Source organism: Apis laboriosa, unplaced genomic scaffold, assembly GCF_014066325.1.
Source record: "Apis laboriosa isolate Shangri-la unplaced genomic scaffold, ASM1406632v1 scaffold202_cov151, whole genome shotgun sequence".
NCBI classification, from domain to species: domain Eukaryota; kingdom Metazoa; phylum Arthropoda; class Insecta; order Hymenoptera; family Apidae; genus Apis; species Apis laboriosa.
In genome coordinates this window covers 977,167-1,002,531 of record NW_025222291.1, presented here as the reverse complement: position 1 = coordinate 1,002,531, position 25,365 = coordinate 977,167, and the positions used below count along the sequence as shown (strand labels likewise).

Sequence of the window (25,365 nt, the reverse complement as noted above, 5' to 3'; positions counted from 1 at the left end):
TGAGGAAGTAAGAGATGACCATGGAAAACCGGGTGAAAAGAAAAAAGGAATAAGAGAGGAATATAAACAGAAGAAGGAACGTAAGAAAAAGAAGAGATACAGAGGAAGAAGATGCGCAAGTTTAACGATAGGAGCCTAAGCGAAAGCCAGAAAGTGATGCTCGATATTCGTGTAGCGCATCAGACAGGCACATACCCCGAAGCCATGTAATTCATTACTAAAGCAATCTCACCCTGCCCTATCTCTGCCCCTCTCCTGAACCCTATCCCGGCCCTGCACACCCTCTCCTGACTTCGGCGGTGCGCGCGCGTTATAATATAAAAAAAAAAGAAAAAAAAAAAGGAAGAACCAGCCGGATGAGGAAGGAGAAGGGCCCGAATAGAATAGCGCCCCTGACGACAAAACAAAATGAAACACAAAGCCGTGTTTTCATAATTAAAAAGATTGCATGCACTGAGTACAGTTCTCTCTTGCTCTCGCTTTTTCTCTCGTTGGCGTTCTATGCTCGCCTCCTGTACGGAGCCTTTCTGTTCGCTACGCTGTATTTCTCTTTTTCCCTTTCCATCTGATTTTCTCTGTGATTGTCCGCCGAGTCTTTCTTTCTGGACGACGCTCTCTCTTTCTCTCTCTCTTTTTCTATCTCTCTCTTTTTCTCCCCTCACTCTCTCTTACCCCGACTCTTCTCTTTATATTCTCGCCATTTTAATGATCCAAATATACCAGCGAAATGTTTTCATATTAATTTATTAATATATATATATTTAACAATATATATAAAAACATATATATATATACATACATATCTTTGTTAAATGTAAAATATAAATTAAAATTAAATAAATTATATAATTGAATATTTTTCTTATTTCTTACAAGTTATAAATTTATAAATTTATTTATAGAAAAGTGAATAAATATATAATAATCATTGTATTTCATCAATTGTATTTATATATCAATGGAATAACATTAATGTAAATAAATATGGATGGAAGATTGTAAAAAAACTATCAAAATTTCATATATATTTATTATTCTTTTTGATCTATTTTTTTATTTTTTTTTTATCTTTTGTAGTTTCAAGGAATGATATATTTAATGAAAATGTAATGGCATGTATGTTACGCGCATCATTTTCAATACATCTATTTATCATTTATCTATTATTTTTCGCATATACAAACACTTATGGATATACAAACTTATGGATATTAATTCTATTGTAGCTATTATATTAAATAATGCGTTTTTAATTCTTTATATACACTTAATTCCTTGATAATTATAATTAATATTTGATTTTGAAAATAGTTATACATATAAATTATAGACATTATATTTATGTTATATTTAAGCATTATGTACATATATGTACATTAAATATATTATATTATATAAAAAATATATTATATTATATAAAAAATATATTATATTATATTATATTAAATATATTATATATATATATATATATATATTCAATAGCAAGAAAATTAGTAACAGGTTGTCAAGCAAAAGGGGGTCTTCAAGTTCATTTATTGGATAGAATGTTAACGCCCAGAACCGCCCCTATGATACAACCAATTAGCTTTTATTAATGCAGCCTTCTCTCCATAACTATTATGGAGAAATATAATCGTCTATTTATTTCATTTTAATTATATTTTAATATATATATTAACTATATATAAAGAATAAAAATATGATATTAATAAAAATAAAAATATAATAAAAGAATTATGATAAAATTAGGATTATATGTATAATAATAATAAATTTTACTTTAATTATAAATTATATATTTATTAATTTATAAAGTATTTCAAATTTATTTGTATTTATTTATAAAATTTCTTTAAATTCTTTAAATTATTTTTTTCATTATATATTGAAATTTTTTTATCTTATATTTCTTGTTGTGATATTGATTAATTATAATTTTTAATAATATAATTTTTAATAATTTTTTATTTAATAATTAAAATATAAATTTATATTATTACAATTTATCCAATTCACATCTGACGTTGTTGAACGGATCACCTGCAGCTCTTCTCTTCTCCACCCCGTTTTGTCCGATGCCCTTGTCATGACGATTTCCTAAGCCAGACGATTACTCATCATCCCCGACTAGTTGTACAACAGAACGACTACACTGACGAGGTTATTTTAATCAACGAAACCACGTCCTCCCCCTGCCGCTACTACCTCCAACCCCTTACAATAAGGGTGCACATGAAACCATAGTGCTACCAGGGAGATCAACAGGACGGGCCAGACAACCGGATGTTATCATTTCTACAACATTTCCATTGTGTTCCGCATTTCATCCCCCAGAACTTGTTCTTTATTTCTTTCTTGTTTGCTTACTTTTTTTTTTTTTAATTCACTCTCTTTTATTTTTTCTATCACATTTAAATATTGCATTTTAGCGAATATTAACGTATATGCTTCGGAATTTTTTCTAAAATTTTTTTTTAAAATTTTTGAAGATTTTAAAATTTTTTCTATATTGTTTATATTAATTGCTTATCTTGATATATAAATTAGAATAAAATAGTAATAAATAAACAAATATTGGAAAAAATATTGAATATTGTATCAAATTTTTTTCTAAAACTTTACATTTTTTCTTATTGATATAGATATTAATATCTATTCCAGTTTAAAATTTTTATAAATCAAAATAAGTAAAGAATGAATCTTGTAAATTTTATTATTCTTTTGGTTTATTCAATTTTTGTCAGAAAAGTTAAAAAAATTTTTATAAGTTTTTTTTCAGCTATATAAATTTCTGTTCGATTCTCTAAAATTCATCCAGTATATAAATTTCTGTTCGATTCTCTAAAATTCATCCAGTATAAGTGAATTATTTCATAGGATACTTATAAGTATTTTAAATAATTTTGAAATGAACAAACAAATTTTTAAAAAGATACTCAATCTTCAAAAGAAAGGAAGGTATCTTCAAAAGAAAGATAAAGGAAGAAAGTTAGATCAATTATAAAGCTGTAAAGGAACATTTTTCTAAGAAATTTAGTATTTTCATTAATACTTATACACACATAAAATAATTCGAGAGAAATGTTTCGATCCTTTTAATTTAGACATTTTTAATTTCCATATTTCCATCAATTTTCAAAACACTATTTTCTATTCTAAAATTACTACATCTGTGGAACATTTTTTAAAATTGTTTTGCAATTTCAAAGAAAATAGTAATAAAGATTTACGTTTAAGTGAAAATCAATGGAAAACATCAATTTAAAAGAGACTTATTTAGAAAGAATATCGTATTTTTAAAGAATTTGAATCTGGTTCGTCGATCTATTTTGCATTTTATAAATGCAATGTAATTAATCTCATTGTTAAATATTGGGTACCAACAGCAACATCGTTCCTGTTACCAGCAGGTTCGGTACCAGTACCAGTATTAGTGTACCAGCATCAGTACTATCAGTATTATCCCCACTTCTGATACAGACATCGTTGTCGTCGTTGGTGCCGCAGCCGCCACCGCTACTACCATCAGCACCACCCTCTGTAAGAGTAAGAAGGTAGTAGAGGGAGTAACAGCACCAGTACTCTATTCATTTATACATTAACGTAGAGCTCTCTGTAGAAGAGAGCTGCGCAGACTCACAATCAGTAGAAGAGGATAGTAGGTAGTCAGACTCGAGGAGAATCGAATATAATAGAGCTTCGGTCGGCCGTTTTTATGAAATGCATAAATAAACGAAGTCGAGGGACGATTCTTCGTTTTTACAAGGGAAAGGAGATTAAAAATCTCCGCTTTTGTCCCTTCGTTTCCCTCCTACCAATCTGATATTTTTTTCTCCGCCCTCTTTTCGTTTATATTTATATTTAGCCAAGATGTCTATGTTCTGATAATGTATTTCGCTATATTGACGGTAATGAAATGGTCACAATATAACTTATATAGTTTATAAAAATTCTGAAATTTCTGAATTTTTCTGGTGTTTTAAAGTGTAATATATTCAATATAAATTATATAAGAAATAAATAAGTTTTAAAATTCTTAATAAAATATATTTCAAAATATATTTATATATATTTTATTAATTGTAAATTTTATAATAAAATTTAATTTATAAATTTTTAATAAATATATAATATATAATATATAATAAATATATAATAAATATATAATAATAAATTTTTAATAATATTATTATTAATTATATATAGTTTATTATATGAATTATAAAAAAATATGGATATATAAATGTAATGTATAGAAAAATATGTGTGAAATATGTATTTTTATTGTTGACTATCAATCTTCTTCTTTAATTCTATTTTTGAAAAAGTAACGCATCTAAGTCTATATTTCTTATCTATATTCTTATTATAAGAATATTATATAATATTCTTCCTTCTTTGTTTCGAGAAAATGTAAAAGTGTATTGAGCATTTAAATAAATAAGAAGTAACAGATGTGATGAGACTTTCGAGTATAGATGAAAGATAAAAGTACTTGATTTTATCGTACATCTTTTTAAAATGTTTTAGATACATATTAATTTTACATAGTAATTTAAGAATATGTTTGAATTTATTAATGTATTAATGTTAATTATGTTTATTAATGTTAATTACTGAATATAAATATATTCAGTAAAAATAAATAAAAAAAGATTAATAAAAGATCATTTTTGACAAAACAGACTGGAAATAGAGAATTAAGCAGAATAAAAAAAAAAGATAAATAAATTTTAATAACATCAATGCTGAGTATACATAAAATACAATATAATTTTATAAAATTATTATAAAATTTCCGATATTATTGAAAATTTACGAATTATTTAATCAATTAATGTTTATCATTAATTTTAATTCTTATCTCTGTTAAAAAGATTACTTTTCTTGTTTGAAACCTGTCGAGAGGAAACTATTTCCATCAAGCATACTTTTGTGACGGAGTAGCTGATAGAAAAAAAAAAGAAGAAGAAAGAAGAGAAAGGAAGCGAGAAAAAAGGCAGCAACCCCTTTTCTTCATAATGCGACAATGCGACCCGTTTATCGAGTCTCCTTTTAACGTCATCGAGGCGATTCCGAGTTGCATCCACGGGAGTGCCGATGCGCAAATCCACGCATGGACACCTTTTCTCCCTCTCCCTTTCTCTTTCTCTTTCCGCCCCTTCCTTCACGTTTCTGTCTCATTCTCATTTTGCATTAAAAAGCAGAAACAAAAAAGGAAAAAAATGCGAGATTAGGAAAACGATGGAACGAGAAAATACGAAGGAGCACCTTCTTCGTTATCGTTATCGTTCTCTATAAAAAAGGAATAGCAACTCATTGTTATAGAACAGAAAAGAGAAAATAGAGATAATTATATCCGAATTCGATTTATTTTGCCTTTTATCTATTAAATTATCTATAATATTATTATAAAAATTCGAAATATATTATGCAGTGAAATATCAATATCACCTCTTTTTTTTCATTTTCCATTTTGTGAAACGATTAACTGTAACTTTCATTTTTTTTTGCTCTTTTATTTTATCTCTATTTAGATTAAAATTGTTACATAAAATTCATTTTTCTGTATACGTCAAACTTCATAATAATCAGTTTACAAATAATTGTTAATCACATAAATTCATATTTTTATGATTTTTTAATGATATCTTTGTAAATAAAAAATATGTCTAAAGTTTTCCTTTAGAAGTAAGTATAAAAATCTAAAAATGATCGAACTCCTCAATTGAAAATAACTCAAAAGCCGGAAGGCCATTAACTTTTATCACCGAAAAATCTAAAGAAAAAATCCTTTCTTCGTTTTTTTGAATTGTGTGTCGTTCAACACTCAAAGAAAGTTTAGAGGAAATATGTATCATACGGTTCATGATAGATAATTGGTAATAATCTAAACTGCAAAAGAGTAACTTTAACCTTTTTTTGAAAGTTTAAATGATTGAGTAAAACGGAAAGTAAATTGCAGAAGAAAGTTGAAAAGTCGAAACGAATGTTAAAGTATATTTTGCAACATATTAACTGTTTATAATGGATGGATTAATGGATTCTTTTCATATAAAGAGGTAAAATTTTATATATATTTTATATTTCTAAAAATTATATAATAAAATATCTTGTCAAAAACATTTTCTTACGCAGATGACTGTCACAAACTATTAAATCGATTGTAAAATTTATCAAAAAAGAATTTTTAATTTAGTTTTTGACAAGTAAAAAAAAAAAATATTTTGTCTTTTCATTTAAAATACTGTATTAATCTTAATTAAAATTGAAAATATTATTTAAAAAATTTTATAAAGAATAAAAATCAATTGAATTATTTATTTTTTCTAATGCTATTTGCTTTTGCTTTGTATTATTTATATTAATAAAAAATTTTTTTTCAGTTTCATTACATCTTTCTTTTATCAAGGTCGCATTTAATTATTCATTTTAAATTATAATCATGACAAGTTAATTTTATTTAAAAAATTATAATAATCGATTATTTAAAAATTAGATTTCTAAAATAACGTTATCAAATAAAATGAATGACGCAGAGGTTAAATTGATCATCGCCAAAAATAATTATTCGATTTTTGAAAAATCAGATTAATCATACAATCAGATTCTGATACCAAAATAAACAATTTTTCAAAAAGTGAAATTCATCACTTTTGCTCCTGAGTGACTCAAATATAAAGAACCTACGAACTTACTAAAATATAATATTCAAACGTAGCTATGTAAACGCGCGTATATATTCAAATATATATTTGCAGATAAAAGTATGTAAATATCGAGAGAGAAAGAGAGAGAGAGAGAGAGAGAGAGAGAGAGAGAGAGAGAGAGAGAGAGAGAGATAAAAACACATATAAGTATATCTTCAGATATGATAGATAGCGAAAGAGTGAGAAAGAAAGAAAGATAGAGAGAAAGGTGGAAAGGGGTTGACGTCGAAACGAACATTGTGCGCACGCCATAACGTAGCAATAACAGTGTTCCATTATATGTAGGTAGACCGGCGAGAGGGAGAGGTGGTGGTGGTGGGAGTGGTGGTGAGATTGCAAAACATGCCTAGATTAATGTTTTCTCATTCCACGGACCGCTTGTACAACCTCCATTCCCCTCGCTACTGTGATTCGTTCGCCAACCGCTACCCTTCCTAAGCCACGTTCCACCCCAGAATCACGGCTCTGTCGCGTGACAATGAAAACTACGAATTGCATTGCGTTTCTACCTTTCCATAACTACCTCTCCTTTCCCTCCACATCCTCTGCCTTCTTCGTTTCTTCGTCTTTTATAAGGAGACCTCTTCACCAATCTATCCGTCTTTCTTCCTTATCCTCGTCTCTGATTCTTCGCCAACTTTTTATCTTCCTATCTCATAGTTTAATATTCTTTTTTTGTTATTTTCAAATTTAAGCATTGTTTGTCTGCTTCGTAATTTATTAACTTTCATAGCGTATTTATCGATTACATTTATAAATAATTGAATTACATGTAACGTTATGATATTTAATAAGGTAAGATGGAAAAAATGGTATTGTGTAAGTATATTAAAAAAAGAAAATTAAGAATAACAAAAAAAATAAAATATTTTTTATTAAAGAAAGAAGTAGGTCTCTGGATTTATTTTCTTACTACTACTAAAAAAAAAAACAATATAAAATCTTCAATAAATCGTTTGTTTTTTATCAACAGCATGCGAATGCAATAAATTTTAGAACATTAAAAAAAAAAATACTTAAATAACAGAAATAAAGGTGAAAATATCATTATGTTCAACTGTTTCCATGGAAATGAATAAATATAAATAAATATAAAATAAAAGAGGAGGGGAAAATTTTTTTTTTCATCGTTATGTCGAGCATACTTCAGCTAGAAGAAATCTATTCATTAGTACCATCTTCTCCCAGGGCTGAAGGTGAACAAGCGGGAAGTGAAGGAGAGTAGTCTGGACTCCGAGAATTCCCTTTTATTCGCATTATTATGGTAATGACACTGAAAAGCCGAAAAATGTCAGGCTTTTGTAACAGAAGGTTTGTCCGCCTGGTCCATTCATTGATTACGCCCCGCCTCCCTCCTTTCCTCCTTCCCTCCCATTCTCCCTTCCTCCCTCCTAGCCCTTCCTCTCTAGACATAGCTTGTATTTGTCGAGCAACCCTCTAGAGAAAAGTTAGTGGCTATTCGTACCTTTGGACAATGTTTCAACCAGCTTGTGCTCATCGATGTCGAATAAAGAAAAATACACCTCGTTTGTTTTCCCTCTGTTTCATTTATCAAATCGTATGTATCAAATTTGCACTAAAATATGCTTATGCTTCAATCATGACTTCATTTTCTCAATCAATTATCAATCTCAATCAATTATTACAGGTGTATAATTTCGTTTTTTAGCGAAAATTTTAAATGTGCATACATTTTTTTGATAATACAATTTTTTGGTCACTTATTTAGATTTTAAAAGGAAAATGGTCTCTACTACTCTATGGTCATGCTCTAAGCTCATTTTCAATTTGATCAACAAATTTTTAAAAATGCAAATAATTTATAATATATTAATAAATTATAATTTTCATTGATTATATAAATATTTATAATTTAAAATAAATTAGGTTTTATTAGCAAATATACATATATATTTTTTACTATACAAAAATAATTTTGAGATGAAGAAATTTATAGATTTGACAATTAGATTAGATTAAAGAAAATTATCATTTCACAAATAATTATTCTTAATTTACTCATTTATGTTATGAACAACATTTTACATAGTCACTTTGAAATCTTAATAAATTATAATATTAGAATACAAAAAAATATTATAATTGATATTATTTTTGTGATATTTTAAAAATTAATTTTATAGAAACCATTTTTTGCACATAAAATCTAAAAGATTAAAATCAAATTTTTTCCAGTATTAGAAATTAATGATACAATAATATAATATAATATTTTTGTGCAAGCCTATTGTGTATCGAAATATTAATGCATGTCTGTTGAAATCAAATTTTAAAATCAATCAAAAATTAAGTAATTATAGTAAAATCGAATAATATTGTTTAAATATGCTGAAAAAGATATCGAAGCATACTCGTTACAATTAGGGTTGCTATAGCAAAGTATGTCTCTGGAGATCAGAATAAGCGTGTCGACTTGATCGTATGAGCCAGTAAGTGAATTACTGATAATTAGAGGATGGTTTTATGAAGAATGGAGAAATTGGATGCGCGCCTTTCTGAATCTTTGTTAATCAGTTCCATTTTGCAAAGCATCACTGCCGCAGTTCCCTCGACGACTGAATCGAGAATTCCAGGGCCGCTGGTTCTTCTAGAATTTCTCATCACATATCGTAAGCCAAATGTTTCTCTTTTACTTAGAATAATCATAAGTTATATGAATTAATTATTATATAATTATACCTTGTTTCATACAATTAATTGATCCTTTTTAATTAATTTTATTATATATTTAATTGATTGTTATTGATGAAATATTGAATTTCTAAATTCTGTAATATTTTCTTTGTATTTTTATAATTTTTATATTTTTTATAATTCTCGATATATCTATTAAGACATTATAAATCTGAATATATTTAAAACTAAGTAATCGAAAAAACTTTCTACAATTTATCTGATAGTATATATATACATATATATATATATATATATAGTATTATGTTATAAGAAATAGCATATCGACAAAAATATAAAAAAAGGAAAATTTCTCCTTTTTTAATTTTTTACATATGAATTAGTTCAGATTAAATGAATCGATTATAAATTAAAAATTCGAGTTTCAACTAGGATTGTAAGAAAACTTGCGATATTGCTTTAACGCAAAAATAAATTTACTAATTATTTGGAAAGAAGATATTTCGAAATAATAGCAAACAATTACCAATGAAAGTTCATTGCTGAATAATTTTAGTTTATCGTGGGATTGCGGCCCTGGAGAGTGGATCTAGCTCGGTCCGCATCCGCAGAAGGGTGGTTTTAATTACCCCTTCCATTACTGCAAAACCAACCCCGTTAGTGGATTCATTTAGTCACATTACCAGACCGCCTTCCTCTCTCTACCAACCCTCCCTCCTCCACCCCTTTTTCTCCTTCCCTGAGTCTTTCTCTTTCGTTAACTAGTGGTTGGTGCATGTTTCAAACCAATATTCTGTCTCTTTCTTGTCAAGTTCTTAAATACAACTCGTATATCTTCACATATATTGAATTATTGCACTTGAAGCTTATGTTGTTAATCTTATTGTTAATCGCTTTTGATATATTTGTGTTCCTTCTTTTGCAATAAATAAATAGATACTTTTATAAACTGTTTGATTTTATAATATAAATAATTAGAATTTATATAAATTGTATTTAATATAAATTATAATTTATTATAAAATAATATTAGTTTAACTTAATTAAGATGATTATTATATGAAAATAATTTTGTTGATATAAAATATTTAAAGAAGAAAAAATTTTCGAGAGATTTAGAAATATATGAAACATCACACGTTATGACTAATGAGTATATCTTTTCGGAAAAAAGCAAATTTGACACTGTTTCCGAATTTACTTATTAATATTTCTATAAATTTATTTTAATTAATAGTAACATTACATGTTAATATTTCCTGTTTAAATGTATAAATATGATTATTTTCTTAAATATTAAATATTCAAAAAAATATTCCAAATGAATATTATATAATGAAAGAAATATATTATAATAATCTTAATCTTAGAAAATTCTTAAAAAATATTGAAGAATTTGATATCGAAGTATTTTCAAAATACTATCTATATAAAAATATACTGACATGTATATATATATAATAAAATATAATAAATATAATAAAATATAAATATAAATATATACTATTTTTTATAATATATTAACTAATTAATTTAAAATTAATAATTATTCAAAATTAATATATTACAAATATTATACAATATACTACAAATATATCCGATTTATGATATATCGAGAAGAGATTGCTTGATTGGATTGTGAACATCATATTGGTTTTTGAGACCGATCTTCTCCACATTCTCGCCCCCCTCATTCTCAATGGAGAAGAGAAAGAATCAGTTCAGTTGTTTCTTCTTTGTCTAGAATATAGAAAATCAATTCTTTACAAAATATCTATATTTATATTTAAAGTTAATTCTCGAACAATGCGAACATATAGGCTTTGTTATATTATATAAGAATTCCAACTTCTCGCAGATTCAAGAATTCAAATCCCGAAAATTTTAACTATATAAATTTTAATATCTCATGTTTTATCGTATATCGTATGCATTCTGTAGATTTTTATATATTTAAATTTTCTATAAATGCATAAATTTTCCCAACTTTAGTAAAAATTGTATTTAAATTAAATATTTATCTCAATAATGTTACACAAATTTAGTGTTTAAAACAAATAATTTAAATAAATATTTGAATAAACAAACAAACAATTCTTCTTCTCTCTTTTTCTCTTTTTCTTTCTCTTTTATATAAACATACATTGTGTATCAATATAAATAATTATTAAATATTTAATGCGTATACGTATATATATATATATATATATATATATATATATATATAAGAAATGGTGGATACAAAGAAAAAGATAGTAAGAACAGTAAAAAGGAAAAAGAAGAAAGATGACGAAAACATGATAGAAGGGATGCTGGCAATAGAGTGGTTTCTTGGAGGATGGAGGGTGCATACAAAATGCGGTTTTCTCGAGCAGTACCGTCTTCGAACTTCTGAAGCCGAAGGCCTTTAGCAGCCCACCCTTCAGCTAGATTGGATGCGTTTAATTACCCCTGAAATATCGTTAATTACTCGGCTTCGGAGCAAGTTCGAGCACGGTTGGGAAGTTCGAAACATACGAATTTGGTTGTTCCTTGTACAAACTCGTCCTTTTCCAACCTGGTTTTCTCCGATTTACTGATTCGCTGATTCGCTGATCCACCGATCCACCTACCTAACGATCTACCAGATTCCACCTCTTTTGTCTTCATTATCTCGGCCGATGCGCTTTTCATCTTCCCTTCCGCTTCTCTCTTCTCTTCTCCCCTTCTCTACTACTAGCCCTTCTCATTCTAATCTTCTGTAAGCCACTTTATATACTTTCCTAAAAACACTACTATCGTTTATCCACAGATGCATTTCTTTATTTAAAAAACAATCGTTATATCAAATCGTTTTAATTTTTTAAAGAGAGTGACATATTTTTTGAATAAAAAGACTCTCGAAAAATGAAAATTATAAAAAACAACTTGCCTTCAATCTTTCAAGTTTTATATACAAAAGATAATTTTTATGATAATCGTTAAAAAGTTAATTTTTGAAGCATCAATTTAAAGTTTAATTGTTTGTTTTATTTTAAGCATCTTTTCATATTCTTTGACTTTTTTATTCTTATTTTTATTACATTATCAATTATAATATTTTTTGCTTAGTTTTCTAATACATATTTATCGTTTATTATTTATTATAATTTGACAATAAATAAATATAAAATATTGTACAAATGAAATATAATAGATAATTCAAATGAAACAATCGATACATAAAATCATCAAGTAATATGATTGGTAATATGATTGAAATATAGAAACTTCGCTCGTTACGCATCCTCTTTTCCATGAGGCTAACCCTTTCAGTTTGTGCTACGGAGAGATTCTAATTAATCAACTGGCCAATGTCCACGCTCTACCTGGAATAAATGCACGCATTCAATCAATAGATTCCTTTGAAGCGTATCATTTTTTTCAGTATGACACATTAAAGTATATTACGTTAAAACATTCGCGCAATTTAATTTGTAATTATTAAATTGTACATTCTACTAAATTACAACTTATACTAAAACTGTAATATTTAAAGCTTGACAAATTTTCAATTCATTTTTATTCTATACTACACGTTATCTTAAACAATATTTATAAATGATTATATTTTTATTTTTTTTTTTTTCTTATTTTCTTCAATTATTGTTACTTTCACTTGTATTATGTGCATGTACATAATAATAGGGGAAAAATCAAATCAAAATAAATTTTTTTTATAATAGTTTGAAATAAAACATAACACGATTCGAACGAAAATGTCATTTAATAAAAATGCAATTCTTGATTATATAGTATGATTATATTAAATTTATTAATTATTATTTTACAATAGAATGTTTCTTAAAAAAAAACCTAAAATTTTATCAATCCTATTTTTACCAATCCAAATTTTAAGAATCGTTATAATAATAAAATAAAAAATTCATTGTTATGGTTTTTATTTTTATTGAATAAATTTTTAACTATTATATTTTTAGTTATTGTTATTAGAGTTTTAATTATTATATCTACGAAACAATGAAATGGTCAACCAGATTTGTACAACGATATCATTCTTAGTATTGTGTGAATACTAACTGGCGCTATACCCTAAGAGGATGGTTAAACGAATGTTAACGAGACCGTAAATGGAACAACGCAGTGTACAGGGGCTTGATTAAAATATTAATTGAGATGGAAATAATGATTCGTTACGGTTCGATGATTAAATCGCCCTACTGTACTTCGTATCTTTGACTTTTTAATATATGCCACTGAATAGATTCTCAACTCTGATCAATCTCTCTCTGATCAAATGACCAATGAATCATTTGATACTAGAAAGCAATACTATTTTCTCATTTATAATAGATTTTATCGAACAAAATATCACGATACAATAAATAATTTTGCAGCATATATCGAAATAAAATAAAAATTTTTTTTAAAGTCTTGTTTTCGAACAAATTTGGAAATTTTTCAATTAATTGGATGAATTCGTTAAAAATTTATTCTATATATGAAAATAAATGAAACATATAGAATGAAAATTTTCTCATTTTATCAATTACAATAGTTTATCTGGATAAAAAATAAAAGAGAATAAAATTATTATTGGCTAATTATAAATTTGATTAAAAGAGAATTTCAGAATCAAAATTTTAATTCTTGAAAAAATAATAGAAAACAAAATTACTATTAGTTAATTATAAATTTAAGTAAAAAAGAATTTCAAAAATCAAAATTTTTAATTCTTCAAAAAAAAATCAAATATTCTGGATTTTGAGAATTTCGAGAATTTTAAGAGTTTTATAATTTCATAAATTTTCAGATTTAAATTTTATAAATTTAAAAATCAATCACTCACGAGAAATATTCTCAAAAGTGAAATGCGATAGTTCAGCTCTCAATTGGACATTTAGTATTGTATATTAAAGACCAGGTCAAATAATGTGTTTGTAGGAAAAGATTAAGCGAATATGCAAATATTCTCTTTAAAGAAAAATCATCAATAATAGAAAAATCATCATATTTCTATATTATAACAATCAATATATTGCATTTTCAATAGATTCATCTTATAATTAATAACATTTTATTTCTGATCAAAACATAAGAGGATGAACGAAAACACAATTTGAATGGTAATCTTTTCACATAATCTATGATCTATTGTAGAAGATGTTAGAGGGGTTGGTGATATAGGGTAAACAATTGAAAAGAGAGTCATTGTCTGGGATCCGTTGAAAACATAAAGGAACAGTTGGGCTTCCATTAAAATCACTTTCTATGAAAACTAATCACATAGACTGCACATGCTCAACTGACTTTAGGGTGCGTCAATATGTTAAACCACTATATCTTATTATTCCGTGTTTTATAGTCGTCATAACAAGAAGATTAATTTGTTAAATAGAATCCTCATATCTAGTTTCATTCCTATCTTTTCATATTTAATTTAATATTTAATATTTCTCAAGGATAACATATTATACATATTGTAAAGAATTATCGTATAATATTTATTTATATACACAAACGACCCAATTATCTGAAATGTCTCTTTTTTCGATTATTGAATCATCAATGAATTTTTTTAGAATTATCATAGTAAAGAAACATAAATTAATTAAATTATTATATCTTTTAAATTAAAACTGGCATATTTATATAAATATGTACTTATATATATAATATATAAATACTACAATAATATATTCAGTATATAAATCACTACAATAATTTATTCTCAAAATTCGAAAAATATTTGTATAAAAATATAAAATGCTAAAAATTATCACGAAACAATATCTATAACAATTAATTAATATTTAATTATTTATTTTAAATTTGACTAATAAAATAATTGTAATCGATAATAACATTGGACTATTAAAAAAGACAATTAAGCAAGGTGCATAGAAAGCGAAAAAGCAGAAGTAGAAGTGGAAACAGAAGTAGAAAAAGGGTAAGGAGAATAAGGAAAATTCCTATTGGACTCTCGTTTTCTGGAAGAACGATTCGCGGATCTGAGTTTCCCAGCGAAGCTACCGATTCTAAGCAACCAGGGACGAAAAGCAACTATGGTAGGAGGCCAGACACGGCGATCGGTTCGAACAATACCCATTGTCCAGCATATCATTTTCACGATTTTCCATCGGTCGACTTTCAACCGAGGAAGACTTCGTTCGTAGCCACCGATGAATATCGTTCCTCGATTTTCACTACCGTTACGGTACCAGCACCTTCTCGTTTCTCTTTGGTAAACCGCTCGAGCGGATAAAACGAACACAATGCCTTTTGTTTCTCATCTTCAACGCCTATCGATGCGGAGATTCGTCATCCTCGAAGAATTGATTTTTTGATCTGCTTTTCGAACATTTTTTTCATTGATTTATAATCAATTTTTCAACAATTAAATATGTCTATATCTTTCTTAATCATATTATTTGGGATTTTTTATAAAAATCAGTTGTCTTATATTGCTATAAGATATTTTTGATAATTCGTAAATGTAGGTTATGGATTAAACTGTTTGATTTAAACGTACAATATTTTCCAACTTGTGGATCATGATTTCCAAGAGAGTTGTAAAATAATTTTTGGGAGATGCTATTGAAAATCACAGAATAGCATATCTTCAAAAAAATTGAAAAATAGATTATTCTAATAATATAATAAAATATAATATTACAAATTGAAATTATTTCGTTTTCTCCATTATTATTAAAATCATCTGATATTTAATTTTATTTTCAATTCATTATCTTTTTTTTTTTTTTTTTTTTACAAACTTTAATACGTTTTAATATGTTGCATTATTTTAATGAGTTCTTATAAGTTGGCTGAAGATTAGTCCAAGTGAAAATTCATTTTTTTTTTTAATAAGATATGTATATAATATAAAATGGAAGTATTTTCTTATTGCTGTAAATTTGTTTTTCCATTTATTCAAAATTCAAATAACAAAAAATACAAACCAAAAAATAAAAAAACATCAATTGGTTCAAAATTAAAATTGAGAATAAGAATAAAATGAAAATGAAATTCTATTAATTTATTAAATCCATCCAAAATATTGAAATAAAATTTTATAAATAAAACAATTCCCGTTTCAGGGATCCAAATGAATTGATGCATATTATCTATTGTTTATAACAATTGAATCAAATAAATATCATTCATTTTAACACATGAAAGTATATTGTATCCAACTAGATGTAAAACGTGAGAAAAACTATGGAAATAGAGAAAGAGAGAAGGACTCGTCTTCCTCCGAAATTCTAGAATGACGAGTAATCATAATTTCGACAGAGTCAGTAGTATTCCGAGATTGAGATATATAATAAGCCTGAGGCTGCGTTCACATCACAGAAAGACAGTCCGATACGAGTGAGTAGGTACATTATACAAACGGAATACCTACCCCAACCTATGCCAACCTACCCGCCCATTGGCATCAAACCAACTACCACTACTATTATCGCTACCGCCACTACTCACTCTCTTATTGCGTGACTGTATCCTTGAGAGGTACTCCCACTATCTACAGGGTGATTTTCTTGAAGTATTTATTGATAATAATGCTGCAAATTGACTGAAATGAGTTTTATAATGTTTTATTTATTATATATATATATATATATATATATATATAAATATTTAGTTTCAAAAATATCCAACCATGTTCAATATTCGATATATTATATAAAAATAATATATTAATAAAAAAAACTATTCGATATAATTAATAATTATATATATGTTTATTATTTGATGATTTTATAATAATAGACTAACTTAAAAAGAAATACAAATGAAATGCATGATAAAAAATCATATATTAAAAATTAACTATGAAATATTCAAAAAAAATTTTTAGAAAATACACTTTGAAACAATTATGCATATAAACTGATTAACAACTTATTATTTTCAAACTATCAATTAATTCCAAATACATTAGAAAATTTAACAATTTTTTTTTGTATTTATTTTGATATGATCCATATTAAATCTATTAATAAAATTCTAATAAAATTTAATTTAAATTTAATAAAAAATTATTTAATTTAATTAATATTATTATTAATATTAAATTTAATTAAATTTAATAAAAAAAAATGCAAATTTCATTGAAAGAACATTGTATTATAAAGTTATGTTATTTTTTTTAATTATTTTCCATATTTTAATTTAAGAAACTTTTTAAATATTTTTTTTACATTTACATAACAATATATCTATATGCTTTTTTATTCAAAAATATATATTCATAAATGATATAATTTTTCTTAAAGAGAAAAAAATTCATTGAAAGTAGCGTTTTCAATTTCCTGTAATATAATATTTATCAAATTATCGTTTAATTAATCAATTATCAAATTTTACAATTATTTTGCAATTTTGTAAATGAACATAGTAAAATAACAATATTATTCTATTGAGGATGAATTCATAATAATTCTATTTTATACTTTGACAAATATATAAAAATATATAATTAAATATATAATTAAATTATATATAATTTCTAATAATTAGATATTTATCTAATCTTATAATTAGATATTATATATCATAAAAATTCTCAATTAATTAGCATAATCAAATAAATTTTTTTATATTTCATTTTATTTAATATAAAATCGATATATTACTTTTAATTTTTATTAGCTAGTTTAATTTGCAATATGATATAATTATTGTTAATTATTTCGTACCATAATTGTTCTTTTTTATAATTGCAATTAAATATTATAATTGTAATTACATCATTATTCAAGAAAGATATTTCTTATAATATATTTTTAATATTTCTATTTTCACAGCGTATCTTACATATCTTACATTATTCATCTGTAAGATATCTTTGAAAAAATAGTTCTAAGCCAAAATATAAAATAAATATAAAAGTTAATATAATTTTAATAAAATATAATGTTAATAATTTAAATTTATGTTAGATAAAATAAGATAGAACCGGATTGAAAGCGCTATAATGGAAATATTTAATAATAATAAATAATAAATTTCAATCTATCTCTATTTCAGTTCGTTTAATTAATTAACTTTTCTAGTTAACTAATATTATAATATAATAATATAATAATATAATAATATTTTTATTTTAATTAAATTTTAATTTGTGGTATCATATATATCGTTAAACTTAATTTCCTATTTTTACAATACGTTATTATATAGTAAATACAATTAAGACATTTAATAGACATTATTCAAATGTATACAATTATTTATAAAATTATATGAATTTTTTTTAAATAATACATACATACATGTGTATGTATATAATAAGATTGGCAATAAAAATTATTATACAATTTAAGCAAATAAATTATACAATTTAAGCAATTTAATATATTAATACATATTTAAAAAAATATTATTTCCCTAATAAATAATATACAATAATACAGTGATACAGTTTTGCTGATACAATTTGTTTCTTAAAATATTTCTAATTTAAGATAAAAAAAAATAAAATATGTTTTACGTTGCATTATTATTATCAAAAATAAAAAAAAAATAATTTCGAGACATGTCACCCGTTAGATACGCCTACAGATATACTGATACGACAAAGAATTGATACGTTCCTTTCGTAAACGTCTCTCTTTTTTTCTTTCTCTTTCTCCTTTTCGAGCAAGAGTACCGATAGACCGACAATGGAGCACATCTGTAGGTACCACGAAACAATGGCTACCGAGATTGTGGAACCTATTGCGGATAGTATTCCATAATATACCCTGTTGTTTCCGCTCCCTCGGATAGAGCTACCAGCGTGCTCGATGAAAATATATGGCCCCCTTTCCAAGGTCTAAACTGTAGTATCTAAACTGACACTAGGTATGCTTGTTATTCTTTCATAAATTTTCCTTACACCCTAATTTTTAATTTTCTTCTTATTATTGTCATTATTACTGCTGTCACATTTAAAAATAATTATTTGAAATTTTGAAATTTCAAAACTAATAATTTACTACTAATAATTTAAAATAACTATATATTGTATGATTACAATTATACCTTCCTTATCTAAATTTTAAGATAATTAAAAAACTTAATTTATTACTTAAAAAATTTTTATTAACTTTCATTAGCAACACAATAGATACAAAGAATACATACAATATATCATATAACATATCATATTTGAGTATGCACATATTTGTTAGAATATATATCTTTTATATATTTTATTCTTATACATTTTCATTTTTATATTAAATATGGTTTAATTATATAATTGACAAACCAATCTTCTGTAAATTGTAAATGATTTCCAGGTAAATGAAGGAAATGAATTCTTCCCGTATTATGTAACATTTTTAATCCTAAGCGATCCTAAGAAAAGAGTTCTTCGTTAATATATATATATATATATATATATATACACAATTTTCATTTTATAATTGTCATTTAATTAAATGTGATTTCAAGAATTTAATTATTTTGAATATTTTCATAAAAATCACATTTGATTGAATATTAAAATAATTAAATTTTTAAAATTACATTCGATTAAATGACAATTATAAAATGAAAATTATATAATGTAGATGAATTAACGAAGAATTCATAATATTACACATACTTTAATCATAGATAATATACCTTATGATAGAAGTCACTTTGTTCTAATGTTTGAATTAATCTTTCCTGCCCTGACTTATAAAATCCAAACAATTCTGTTTCTGCTGGTCTAACAATAGTATCATTATCAAACTTAACTAATACCATGGTATGTAATTTTTGAAGATTTTTTTTGTATGTCTGAAAAAATTTAATTAAAATTGAAGTGATAATTAGATAACTCTTATGTTAAAAATATCGCAAACGATAGATTACCTTATTAATATAATGTTCATTATTAATATCTGCCAAAAATGTACTTTTTTCTTTATATTCTTCTTCATGATATGGATCATGCCAATATGTAGCTTGAATAAATTTTTTTTGAATAAATCTATCATGAAATAAAATAATTTTATTATATAAAAATAAATGTAAATATTAATCTATAAAATAATATTATTATAATTATAATTATAATTATAATTATTAATTACATAAGATTTGTAAAATATGTATTTATTCGATAAAAAAGCTTTGCTAAATATTTATTATGAATATTTTCAATCATTCTATACATTCAATACATCTAATCATTAAACATAGTAATAATTTATTTATTTAAATTAAATTTGAGAAAATAAGAATAAAAATTTAAAATTAATACTGTAAATAAGCTCCATATTTGATGATACGAGTGACATAATGGCAAATATCGGGTTTCAATGTTCCACAATTTGGCAATCCAAAAACACCTTGATGTTGACCACCCAAAGAAATAAAATTCTTAACTGAAGGATTAGGACATCTTTGAATTAATGCTCGGCTATAATGTAAAATATTTAAAATATAATGTGTAAAATATTTAATAATATAAATATTTTATAAATATAATGATAAATTTGCCTCAAGATCATATTTTTTCAAGATTTTAAAATAATTTATTTGTACTTTCTACTAATTAGTTTCATTAATTTTCTCAAATAAACTTACAAAAATTGAGCACCTTGCGAAAATCCAATAGCATTATAACCATTTTTAAGATATTCGTCGTTTAACAATTGATGACAAACTTCTTGTATTTGGTCATTAATATTTCCAAAATAACTATTTTCAACATCCTGAAAAGTTATATAAATATCAATAAATATTTAATTTATTAAGGCAAAAACGTTTATCAGAATATCAACGAACAATTAATTTTAATAACAAAATGATTAATAAAATGTATATTTATCGAAATATTGTTTGTTTGAATATTATTATTTAATTATTCAAAAAAAAATATAAATACTTATATAATGAAAATAAAAATATACATAAATATAAACAATAAATATAAAATATTTGAATTTAGAGTTTTAAATTTTCAAATTTTTAAATTTTCAATTTTATTCAGAATCTTCGGCTATGCAAGTGTTACAAAATTTTAATTTTTCAAGCCAAAATAAAAACATGAAAAATAAAAAAATTACATTTAAAAACTTATTTTTTACTTATTAATAATTAAAACTTAATAAAATTATTTCTGAAAAAGCTTCTTCTTTTATACGAATGACATATAGGATAATTTAAATTCAAACTTGGCAATATATAAATGATAACTTAAACAGCCCTATATTTTTTCCGAAAAAAAAAAATTAAAAATTTATTTATAAATATTAAAATAATATAGAAAATTGAAGATCTTAGATCAATTGTTTCCAAAATATTATAATAAATATTCTTGAAATGTTATTGAAAAATAGAATGTTGCATCGTTATATAAATCGCACATTTACCAATTAATTTTTTAAAAGAAAAAATACTTAAACAAAATCTTTCTCAATTATAATATATTGTTTAAATTTTAAATTTTTATTCAAATTTTTTTTTAAATATATAAATTTAAATTAATTGTTAAAATTAATTCTATTATATATAATTAAGATTAATTAACAATATTATAATTGTTTTGTTATTTAAAATTATTATTATCTATTATTTAAAATTAAAAAAATTTACTTACCTCTACTTCATTATTTCCTAATCGAATAGAATGTACATAAATGTTAGGTATTGTATTTTCTATTAATTTTTTTATTGCTCCCAAACTAAATGAAAAACAACAACTGTCTCCTAAAATATTATTTTATAATATTTATTAATAATATTATTATAATATTATTAATAATATTTATTAATCATAATATTTAATATAAAAAATAGTACATTAATACATTATAATTATAATTATAAAACGATTTATTAGAATTATAATTAAAATTATTAATAATTAAAATTAAAATTTAATAAAAAAATCTATTTAAAAAATTTTTTAAATATTCTTTTTCATTAAAGAATTGAAAAAATATTTCTATTATTTTTTACATAATATTACAGAATTAAATTTAAAATATATAAATTTGTAATAATCTAATAATTTATTAAAAATAATTACATTAAACATAAAAATATAATTTACATTATATTTTTTTTGGCGGAAAATAAAATAAAATAATATAATATCATATAAATTTTCAATCTAAATTTATTTATTATCTACTATTATAATTTCTTAAACTAAACATTAAACTAAGCATTAATATATATGTATATTATATTATATAAATAAAAAGATTTACCCATTCCATGCCAAAGAACAACTGGAAGAGACTCAGTTTGAATACCATTAAATTGGTATACATATAAAAAAAGAAATATTAAGAAAATATGTTGTTTTTCCATAATCATTATGTTTCTTTATATATAAATTGATTGTATAAAATAATTAATTTCCTAAAAATAAATAGATATTTAGTATTTTTAATTGATTAAAAATTTATTTTTATAAGAAAATAAGAATTGATAATACAATTTGAAAAAAAATAATTTTATATAAAAAAAAAATAAAACTAAAGACTAATGGTTTATCATTTGAGATTTTATTATATTATACTATTTATGAGGAAATATTTTATAGACGTTCGATATACTAAAAACATATTAAATACGTCTTCTAAATGTCTTATGACAAATAAGAATGATAAATAAGAAGTTTTTCTATAAATAAATATGAATAAATTAAAATCAGAATGATAAAGACAGAAAAACTAATAAGTGATTTAAATATTCGAGTGTGAATATTTATATGTATATGTAATAATAATTATGTATATATAACATTTTTTATATATATTTTTATGAATAATTTATTTATGTGTAATTGTAATTTATTTATATGCAATCTTTTACATAAATAAATATTTTAATAAAGATTAATGAAGAATAGATATTAATATATCGAATAAATATCAATTATATATGATTAATAGAATAAATATATTAAATATTTTTAATATATCTATTCTAAATTAATAATAATGTTTTCTAAATATCATAAATGTCATAAAAAATTTTACTAACGTCTTATGAATACCTGTTATTTATTTAAATAAGATATTTATTTATATTACGTATACGTAGCTTGTTTGTAATATAATGCATTCAGAAAACTTGTTTCTAAAAAAGACGTTCTTAAGAGATTACTAAATGTATTTAACATTTTATGCGCATAATACAAATGTTTTAAAATTATTCTTTTGTGCGCTGTTACTATTATGAGTTATATAAATTTTTAAACAAGAGCAACAATATTATAATTTAAATTAAAAAAATGTATATATGTACATATATATACACATATATACATCATACAAATATACAGAATATCTCGATGTATTATAGAAAGTATAAAGTTCAAAATTAAGATTCAAATACAAAAGTAATCTAAAAATTTAATTTTTATTTAAAATTTAAAATTAAAATATTTTATTTAAAATTTTGCTAAATTTTGCTATTATTAAAGTTTTGCCGTGTAAAATAAGATGTATAAATAAATAAGTATGAATAAAATGCAAAATTATTTTACCAAAAAAGGTATTATTTTATAAAACTTTCACATATTTAATTTCATTAAGTAATAATTATTAAATTATTGTGATAATAATTAGATAATTAAAATTTTATTATTAAAATTATTATTTTATAATTTTTAATAATTATGAATTTACAAAAAAATAATATCATGCAATGAATATTTTAAATTTCTATCTTTGTAATATAATTTTAAATTTATACTTCAAATAATTATTTTCAAATTATTACATTTTTTAATTATTTCATTTAAAATTAATACTACTATGATCTTTGATATTTTTACTTTTTAGGTTATGTTCATTATACATATAATGAGGTACTCTATAAAGGTATGTAAGGTTTGATGTAATTAATTAAATAATTATTAAGCTAAAATAATTTTACATATATGATTAAGTTATATTAAAAAAGTATATTATATGAGCAAGATAAATTATTTTTACAACAAACCTCTTGAATTTGTACGACTAGAAGAAAGTTCAAGTGACATTTAATAAAAAATCAAGTATAACATAAGTAATGTATATAATGCAAAGAAAAAATTAAAAATAAATGAAATTAAAACAAATAAATATGAACAGATTAATTTCATTTAATAAATAAGAATTACAATATAATTTTAAAAAAATATTTTTTTTAAATATACAATTATTTTTTTATATAGATATTAATTACTATTATTATTAATTTAAAAATATTAAATTTACTTTCCTTATAAAATATAATTATATAATTTAGAAAATTATAATTTAGAATATTAATTTTTAATTTATTCTTTATATAATATTCTTTTATATAATTTTTTTATCAGTTATATGTAATTATTTATTTAATGTATATTATTTAAAAGATTTTCTGAATTTAATGATAAGCATTTTTATTCTTTTTTAATTTTAAATTTCATTTATTCTTTTTATTATAAATTATAATTTATTTTATATTATTTCATAAAAGATATAAAAAACATTTAACAAATTAAAAAAAATTTTTCAAAAGTAAAGTCTCATATGTAAAAATTTATTTTATTTACTTTTATATAACAAATCAAATTTTTTTCTAGTATTATTTCAAATCTTTTTTGTATATATTCTTACTAAAAAAGAATATAGTTTGTTTATAATTTTTTATTAAAATAGACTTTAATTTTTTAAATAAAATTATAATTTAATTCTCTTACATATAAGATATTTAAATAGACAAATTATATGTAGAAAAACATTCAACCTTTTCAATTCAAAATCCTTTAAGGATGGATTTTAATTTGATAGCTTCAATATAATATAATGAATTTATCTATGATTTTAAATAAAATATGGTATAATCATTGTATTAGTGCTAAATATAATGAAATATATTGTAATTTGTAATTTCGAAATAAATTTTTGTTAAATAATAAATGAATTTCATTTTGAAATTTTTATTATTTTATTATTTTTTATGATATACATAGATTACATATTATATTAAAATTCTGAAAGAGTTAATTGTACTTTTAAAAGGATATCAATAAATTATCTTTTCCTTG

The 25,365-nt window shown here is 23.2% G+C and overlaps 1 protein-coding gene across 1 annotated transcript; it reads right to left on the bottom strand.

Moving 5' to 3' along the window:
• Nucleotides 1-19,414: 19,414 nt before the first annotated feature.
• LOC122712491 (palmitoyl-protein thioesterase 1) lies at nucleotides 19,415-24,344 on the bottom strand. The gene is made up of 8 exons (XM_043932214.1): nucleotides 24,291-24,344; nucleotides 22,547-22,700; nucleotides 21,931-22,040; nucleotides 20,916-21,043; nucleotides 20,590-20,748; nucleotides 20,199-20,316; nucleotides 19,965-20,123; nucleotides 19,415-19,694 (listed from the first exon to the last, which is right to left on the bottom strand). Exons 2-8 carry the CDS (start codon nucleotides 22,653-22,655, stop codon nucleotides 19,569-19,571), a joined length of 909 nt encoding a protein of 302 aa, XP_043788149.1. The 5' UTR covers nucleotides 22,656-22,700; nucleotides 24,291-24,344; the 3' UTR covers nucleotides 19,415-19,568.
• Between the last annotated feature and the right edge of the window lie 1,021 nt (nucleotides 24,345-25,365).

Coding starts and splice junctions, on each gene's coding strand:
- LOC122712491 (XM_043932214.1), bottom strand. CDS start 22,655: ATGATTATGGAAAAACAACATATTTTCTTAATATTTCTTTTTTTATAT. Junction 20,317..20,589: donor AAATATGGAGCTTATTTACA/GTATTAATTTTA, acceptor ATTTCATGATAG/ATTTATTCAAAAAAAATTTA. Junction 20,124..20,198: donor ATGAACATTATATTAATAAG/GTAATCTATCGT, acceptor AAATTTTTTCAG/ACATACAAAAAAAATCTTCA.